The 8,886-nt window shown below is 38.1% G+C and overlaps 1 protein-coding gene across 1 annotated transcript; it reads left to right on the plus strand.

Annotated features, from left to right (window-relative positions):
• Positions 1-438: 438 nt before the first annotated feature.
• LOC109199148 (programmed cell death 1 ligand 1-like) lies at positions 439-2,285 on the plus strand. The gene is made up of 3 exons (XM_019354475.2): positions 439-663; positions 1,160-1,501; positions 1,740-2,285. The coding sequence occupies exons 1-3, from the start codon at positions 594-596 to the stop codon at positions 1,835-1,837; spliced, it is 510 nt and encodes a 169-aa protein (XP_019210020.1). The 5' UTR covers positions 439-593; the 3' UTR covers positions 1,838-2,285.
• Positions 2,286-8,886: the final 6,601 nt, after the last annotated feature.

Consider the following 8,886-nt stretch of genomic DNA (forward strand, 5'->3'; position numbering starts at 1 on the left):
TTAAAGGGCCATTTCATGAAAAATCATTGAAAACCCCCAACCTGATCCCCCAGAATAAGTTTATGTTTTTTTATTTTTTATGTTTTTTCGTGCAACACCTTTATTATTTTCATTGAAGGCATCCAGAATTTACCTTTGTAACCTTTGTGATGTTGTGCTTTGTAAATTGGCTTTCCTTTCCAGCATTTTTAATCCCTATTAAGTTATTTATTGATAGGAAATATTATATCCTAGCTGGAATTTCAACAAAATCATTATATGTGTAGCATTTAATTCTTAACATTTTCTCATTTTTAACCTCCCCGGCACCATTTTATTCCCTTCTATTAAGAAACCGGAGAAATTCTTGAATTTACTGAAATTTCCAGACTTTGTAAAGGTGCCCAGTGGGTTGGACCCTTTGATGGGATGGTTGTCGCCCCACAACTCCTCCTTCTTCAAGAGAAAAAGGCAATGAGCTGCTGTAAATGGACACACTGATTCTCACACGCTGACACTTTGAGGTTAAAGAAAAAACCTGAATCTAGTCAAGTTTTAATACCATCATCCGTTGGACATTTCTAATAATCTGTGTGTGGGCTAGATAAGCAGAAATGTGTGCTGGGACATCTGCGTCTCTCTGCTGGACTTTGCTCTCTGTCTGCATCCTGTTTGTTGCTGCAGGTGGGACTGAATTTGCTTTAAATGCACCATTAATTTCTTGTGGAATTCTCTTTGTATTCACAGTGGAACTGTGAATATAAGTAGTTGATGTGATCTCTCTTATCTCAGGGCCGATGAAGTTAAAGCTGAATTAGAACTGATCAGGAATCTTTAACATTTGCGTGACTGGTTGAACATGCAGTCATATAGATTTTTAACAGTGAATGTTTTTATTCCTTGTATTCTCCCCTTATGTAAAAGTACATTTAATATTTGCCTATAAAAACTGTAAATACAGCAGTATGATTTCTTCATGTGTCTCTTCATAATTTTAGTCTACAGTGAGATTAATAATAATTAATAGTAGTCGCAGTGTGCCACCTTTACATTGTACTTTACTTCTGCATTTCCAGATCAGCAGAGCTCAGCGGGCTGCAAAACGTGCCCCTCACTGTGAAGTCTTTAATTGTATGTTGGACTCTTTAACCTCTCTGCTCTGTGCTGTTTGCTCTTTTAGACTCGATAAGCATCACAGCCGAATCTGGTCAAACTGTCACTCTGCTGTGTCGAGCTCAAAGCAACAAGCCCATCGACACTGTAACATGGAGCAGATCTGACATAACAGACGAAAATGTCCTGAAGTACCACGGTCAGCAACTTCTTCTATCATACCAGCATCCATCTTTTAAGAACCGGGTGGATCTGCAGGACAGACAGATGAAGGATGGAGACGTGTCTCTGATTCTGAAGGACGTGACGATTAATGACGCTGGAACGTACGAGTGTCGTGTCATTCAGAGAGGAATAAACCAAGAGAAGCTCATCAGCAGCATCACCCTGAGTGTTGTTGATCCTCCAGGTGAGTGAGTAGAGTTGAGTGTGTGTGTGATCAGAGGTGAAGCTGCTTCCTGGTTGTTGATGTTTGTTTCTAAAGATGTTGTTGATGAGACTTTGTAGAAAGCAGCTGGTCTGAGTGATGTGATCAGAGTGCAGTAGATAATGTCTGACAGCAGTTTGAAGAGGAAATGGATTCTGTTCTGTTCTTCACTCATCACCTACCTGACAGCTGACACCTCACACCTGTTTCTCACCTGCAGATGAGCAAGGTGTACCTGTTGGAGTGATAATCGGTGCGTCAGCAGGAGCTGCAGCTGTCCTCGCTTTTATTGCTGGTGGTATTTGGATGCTTTCGTGAGCTACAGAAAACACAAAGAGCAGTTTTATCAGAATTCAAACCATCTTCCTGTTAATCTAAAAATTAAAACAAATCATTCAATAACTGAACTGTGAGCTTTCTGTGCTTCTTGTCTGAGCAGTTATACGTAGCGATGGATGTACAATCATCACACCATGCTCACTCTCATCAGACATAAGGTGTTGTTGCCACATAATCAATAAGGACTAATTTATTAATCAGACAAAATCATATCTGAAAAGTCATAAATTCATCAAAACCAAGGTGTTATTCTCAGTGTTTCTCTCTATCGTCTTTCTTTTGTCTGTAATTTGTCTTAATTTCATCAGGTTTTTTTCATCAGTAAAATTGTGTTTCAACCATGAATTAATGTTCTGTATGTGACAGTATGAAAATTAATGAATTTAAATGTTTTAGCTTCTATTTGGAATCATGTGAGTGTTTCACAGTGTGAAGATTTAATCACCACAAAAATAACATGTGTTTAAATGAAGAAATTAAACCTTAACTGTGATGGAAACACCTGAAAGTCAACATATAAAGGATGCTAAGAGTCCAAACTAGTGGTTTGTGCCTTTGAGACATTGGCGGAGCGGGGGGGTGGCATACTGGGCTTAAGCCCGGGCTGTTTTTTCAGAAGCCCGGGGTCTTTTGGAGTGTAATTTGTTTCATTGGTAGATGCCTGGCTGACAACTGTATAAACCAAAAACTAGACACAATATTCAAAGCAAATAGCGCACACAGTGGGAATTTACCACCGTGCGTAATTTCCCCCTAATTTTGGTATGGTCCGGCACTAAGCGACTGAGCACACCTTACGCATGTGAGCGAGGGGTGAGAAGGTGCTGCCTGCGAGTTTGCTGTAGGAGAAGTGCAGACAGGCAGACAGAGGAGAGCTTAAGCTTGACCAGGTACCAAAGCAAATCATTCGTACTGTACAAATAATGTAAATATGACGGTGTATCACAAAAGATTGATATCAAACTGATCACTTGACCCATATTACGTTACTTGCTCTTCGAGTGAATCAACAATAGGCAAAATGAAAAGCTGAACTACAACAATGCTGTTTTTTTATAGAGTCTTAGCTTACATGTGTGTTTATTTCATATTTTCAGTTGTTACCCTTCACGGCTAAATAAAGCACGAAATCGGTTTCAGTTATGTACTGATGTACATGGACATTAGAGAGCTCTTTCAAAGAAAAAAAAACTCAGGTAAATGTTATTTTACATATTATGCTTTGTATGTTGTTCAGTATATTTCTATGCAAAATAAGAGAATTTTCAATTCAAAGCATAGTTGAATAGTTGAAACCAGATAGTTACATACACTTTATTTTTTTAAAGGAGTTAAGTTGAACATCAATTTAGATTAAACTTTTTTGTTTTAGATAAATATTGAATAACTTTTGAATTAGTTAAATGTCAGAACAAAGAGAGAGAGAGCAGTCTATTTTTTATCACTTTCATCAAATTTAAGAGTACATATAAACTAAGTTTATTATGTCTTTAATTAATAAGAAAACTCCAGACGATTCCATTCTGAGCTTAAGAAGCTTCTGGTTAGTAAAGTTAATTTGAGTAAATTGGTGGCTAGGGCTGCCACGATTTGTCGACTAGTCACGATTACCTCGACATTAAAATCGTCGACGACTAATTCAATAGTCGACGCGTCGTTTGAAGTTTTGTAAGATCCTGAAAGATGCAGGAATTAGTAGGATTTAAGAGTGTAGTAACGGACTGAAACAGAAGATGACAGCACTGCATCTACAAGGATCCCAGCTGCCGTTAAATGCCGAAGAAGAAGAAGCAGTCTCCGGTATCGTAGCTGTTGTCGGTTAGTGTCCAAATTCAGGGGCCGCATTTGTAGGCCGATAATTTTACAGCGACGTGACAAAGGCTGTCCAAACTCGAAGATGTCTCCAAATGCGGCCGACAAATGCGTCCTTAATTTCCCCAGATTTGAAGGATGGGTCAGGTGTATTCTTCATGACCCAACCTATCCCAAAATTCATAGCGTGGCTCAGCCAATTCCAGTTTTCAACAATGTCAGCAGCTACTTAGTTTTAATATTACTTCTATTACTCTTTCTGGGTCACAAAACAAAGTTTTCAGATATTTTCAGGCGAGAATGTAGCTGTGCAAACTTCAATATCTGCTCAATTTACAAAGACATCGCATATTAGCAAAAGTGCTCCGATGTTTTTGGAGATGTCTGTTACGCACCAGCTCGCACTAGCTGGCTCACTAGAGCTGGTGAAAACAGCGAACTACCGCCGGAACATCGTTTTCAAACCCCCCACAGTCTTTCGCTACTCAGGTTTGACATGATATGTAAGTCACTTAGATAACTTAAAAATGTTACTCTTTGGCTTTTTTCAGTGTTTTATTTGTTCTTGAGTAAATCGGTTTGGCTGAGATTAAAGTTATAGTTTTTACACAGCTGAATAAATGTCAAACAGAAAACTGATTATCAGAAGTGTGAGATGCTCGAGAATATACTCCGGTGTCCTGTTATATTTTAGATAGCAAGGAGCAGACGGCTGAGTTTATTAAACTCAACCGAGACAATCTGCAAATTTCTTTAAAGGTTCAATAAACTATCATCTTGTCTTTATTTTTAGTTAGCACATACCTTAAACACTATAAGCTGTAAGCTACTGATAGTTATATAAGAGCAGATGCATGCTGGTGCAATAAGCTGTACGTTTTACATCTAATCGCAAAAGTAATCGGTGACTAGTCGACTATCAAAATAATCGTTTGTGGCAGCCCTATTGGTAGCACACCTGTGGATGGAAAACAGAGCCTGTTTCTTTGATATGGGAAAATCAAGAGATGTCAACTAAAACACCAGGAAAAGAATTGTGGACCTCCATAAGTGTGGCTCAATTTTGAATACAATTTGGTGCCATTTTTAATTAAGAAATACAGATAGTTTCTCTCTTTACTCTTAAAGTTAACAAATATGTTCTTTTTATATTTATCAATCAAAAAAATAAACATTTAGTCTGATTTGATGTTACACAATTAAAAAGGTGTTTGTGTTTTTATCTGAAGAGTATGTAAATATCTGGTTTCTGGTATATTTGATGATGTTGGTGTTTGGCTTGATTGTCAGCACAAAGAGGGAGAGAGAGGAGCAGAGAGGGAGAGAGAGGAGAATGAGGACAGAACAGAGATGCAACAAGAGCAGGTGAGACACACATGTTAGTCAAATGGATGTTTACCAAAACTCATCAGAACATGTATCTAGTACCTAGTGTATCTTTTTAGGCTTGTTATTTTTAAAATTCTATATTTATTGAGTTATGCAGACCTGTTTGCACAACAAGGCTAAATAATTATATAAACTTTTCAGAATCTAAATAGTGTACTTTGGTAGAATTAAAAAATAGGTGTAGTGCAGGTCTATGATGATTTTCAGTGTTTTGGTTCTGGTTCTGTCTTGATTAAGTCCTAAAGTAGTTCTGATTTAATTCCGCATCAGGTCTGGGTCTGGTTGAATTGGAGTTTAGTCACCGTGTCTTGATACTGTGTCTACCCTTTAGGGCTAAGCCCCAGGTGTATAAAATGTCTGGCTCCACCCCTGCTTTGAGACACACTTATTTCACATAGATATAATCCAACACTGTTGCTTAGTAAAGTTTTCTAGCTCGTTCCTATTTTTATGATTAATAATGACAGTAAAACAACAAATTACAGAAAAAAAGGAAGCTCTGACCCAGTGAAAGAAGAATAAATCATCATCAAATTTCTCACATCTTCGTTGAAATTTGATTTAAAAGAATGGTGGTTGGTTTACATTGTTATATGCATATATTACTAATACTAAACCCAAATACTACACCACGTTATTATTATTTTTTTTAAATTACAAGACAATAAAAATACTATCAGATTAATGAAAATGTTTTTAAATTAGTAGCTGTGAACATGCAGGACTTCCATCCACCTCCAGGGACTGCTAAAGGACCTTTAACACCTCTGCTTTCCTTGACCTTTCAGTGTTTCAGTGTAAAGATGGCTGCAACAAGCACAAAGCAGCGTGCAGGTGAGAGAGATCTGCTGGTAGATGATTAACTTGTTCCATTTAGTTTTACAGCACAGTGTTCAGTTCACTTTGATTCAACTGTTTATCCATCCAAGCATGGCGATTCTTTTAAAGGAGAAATGAAAACATTTTTTTTGTTTTTTGTGCATGCATTAGGTAACATTATAATAAAACACAGACTAAGTTTTCTTGGCCATGCAGAGATAATTGTATATTTATGTATGAAGAAAGGCCTATTTAACTGCAGGCGTGCCTTAAACCTATAAATGCCTGAATGTGCTTAAATTTTTTAAATTTCCAAATTCAGACAAAATTGAGGTTGCAGTATTTGTCCCTAAAAATCCCAGAAATATGGTGTCCAACCAGATATTTACGGAACTGAATGGAGTATACCATGTATCTTTTTCTCTCAGCAGTGTCCCCGAGATGTCCTAAGATGCTCACAGGCCATATGAGATGATGACATCCCTTCAATTTGTAACATTTTAACAGTTTTAACTTCTGAAACAAAGAGTTAGCATATGGTGGAAATGCCAAAACAATGCACTGTTAATCTGGTGGAAACACTTGTAAGCACCAAGTATTATCAGTAGATGGCAGCAGTCTTTAAATATGATTTCTGTCCATTTAAACAAATGAATATGCATTGTAGCAGACAAAGGGCAAAATGTGTGGAGTCCAGCAGTCCACTAGTTGGTGATCTTTTTCTTTTGTATTACAGAATAAAATAATAACAAAGCAGGAAATATTTTATAGCCCTCACCTGCCACATTTTTATTGAACAACAAACTGCACAGATAAGTTCAGCATGAACATTTACATTATTTGATCACTTCTGACTTCCAATTATAAAGTATTTCAGTCCAAACATTCACTTCTCTAATTAACGTTTCCTTAAATTCAAAGCAGTTGTTTCAAGTTGTTACAACATCTTTCAAATTCAGAGTACACACATTAAATTCCACAAAGACCACATTAAAGACCACTGACTTGCTGATAAATGAAAGTGTTATAACACTCTTCAGTCTTCAGTGTCTGAGGTGATTCCCTTGGAGATCTTTTATCTGCCAGAAATCAAAGGGTCTTAAACTCAAGTATAATTGATGGAACTTTGTGTACACTCAGACTCAGGCTGTAATATACTGTGTTTATCTCGTCACTTGGTTTGGCCCATGTAATTATACTACAACATGAGGGTCAGTTTGTGTGGTTTAAACAAGTTTGATCTTACAAAGAGCAGCTGAACCAGAAGATAAAACAAACACATTCTCTGTTTGTGATACTGTAATGTACAGGATACGTAATCACAATACTCAGAATCTGTTCATGACTTCATCAGTATACACAAGTATCACAATACTGTCATCTTCACTGTGATGTTTCCACATTTGTTTTGTCCTTCAAGAAAGAAAAAAAATAATTCTGGCCAAATTTCATAAAAACGCCATTCAGATAATCTTGCAGTGCTGAATGACAAAACTGAGAAGTGAAAACAGCAGAGACTCACATTTCAAACATTCTGCAGTTCAACTGGAAGCTGGTATGAAGCATCATTCTGTTGTTTACATTTTCTGTAGATCAAAAAACCACCAACAACAACAACAACAAGCACAGCACAAACAGACAGACCAGCTATCAGTCCAACAGGCCCATCCTTCTTCCCTCCATCCTCTGTGTGTCCTCCTGTCTGACCTGCTGGGGAGAAACAGGTGTGAGGTGTCAGCTGTCAGGTAGGTGATGAGTGAAGAACAGAACAGAATCCATTTCCTCTTCAAACTGCTGTCAGACATTATCTACTGCACTCTGATCACATCACTCAGACCAGCTGCTTTCTACAAAGTCTCATCAACAACATCTTTAGAAACAAACATCAACAACCAGGAAGCAGCTTCACCTCTGATCACACACACACTCAACTCTACTCACTCACCTGGAGGATCAACAACACTCAGTGTGATGCTGCTGATGAGCTTCTCTTGGTTTATTCCTCTCTGAATGACACGACACTCGTATGTTCCAGCATCATTAATCGTCACGTCCTTCAGAATCAAAGACACGTCTCCATCCTTCATCTGTCTGTCCTGCAGATCCACCCGGTTCTTAAAAGATGGATGCTGGTTGTCTGGAGCAAACTGCCCATCCCTGTACACAACAACATGCTGTGTCCCCAGATCAGCTCTGCTCCACTCAAGTATTATGAAGTTGTTGTTTGAAGCTCGACAGGGCAGAGTGACGTTCTGTCCAGACTCGGCTGTGATGATTTTTGGGTCTGAAAGAGAAACTAAGAGAGCAGCGAGGTTAAAGGAATCAAATACACAATGCACCTTTGGATCAGTAATGGTGTAACCTGCAGCCTATGCTGTTTTCTTTCTGCTAAGTATCATTCTTACATATATTGGTGAAGAATTCAACAAATAAAATTGTCGTTTTGTCTGAACGTTTCTTTCCTGCCCTATTTGTTTTCTACTCTTGATCATTGGCTGAGTCTTTACCATTCTGGCTATTGTTCGATCCATTCGAATGGTAGTCTTCCATTTTCTTTCACATCTCTCTGGTTTGGCTTTCCATTTTAAAGTGTTGCCGATCATTTGAGCTGAGCAGCCTATCATTTTCTGCACTTCTTTACAGGTTTTCCCCTCTCCCATTAACGTTTTGATTAAAGCACGCTGTTCTTCTGAACAATGTCTGGCACAACCCATCTTTCTCAGGTTTTCAGAGAGAATTGCATGTACAACATGTGCTGGCTTCATCCTTAAATACTACCTTAAATACCACCACATGGCCACCTGTGTCTTCACATAATGAACGACCTCACTCATTCACTTAATTCTTCAGTTACACAGACTCGGGTGCATCCATATCATGAATGTTGGGTCTGTTGGTTTCTCTAAATCTACTACACCAGCGTTCTCCAACCATTTTTGCACCATGGACCAGTTTGTGTCTGACAATATTTTCACGGATCAGCCTTTAAGGTGTCATAGATAAATACA

Source organism: Oreochromis niloticus, linkage group LG3 (genome assembly GCF_001858045.2).
Source record: "Oreochromis niloticus isolate F11D_XX linkage group LG3, O_niloticus_UMD_NMBU, whole genome shotgun sequence".
Classification (NCBI taxonomy): Eukaryota; Metazoa; Chordata; class Actinopteri; order Cichliformes; family Cichlidae; genus Oreochromis; species Oreochromis niloticus.

What these genes read in the sequence shown, in the direction of transcription:
- LOC109199148 (XM_019354475.2), top strand. Translation starts at nt 594, where the DNA reads ATGTGTGCTGGGACATCTGCGTCTCTCTGCTGGACTTTGCTCTCTGTC. An exon ending in CATCCTGTTTGTTGCTGCAG is followed by an intron (nt 664 to 1,159) that starts GTGGGACTGAAT and finishes TTGCTCTTTTAG; the next exon opens with ACTCGATAAGCATCACAGCC. An exon ending in GAGTGTTGTTGATCCTCCAG is followed by an intron (nt 1,502 to 1,739) that starts GTGAGTGAGTAG and finishes TCTCACCTGCAG; the next exon opens with ATGAGCAAGGTGTACCTGTT.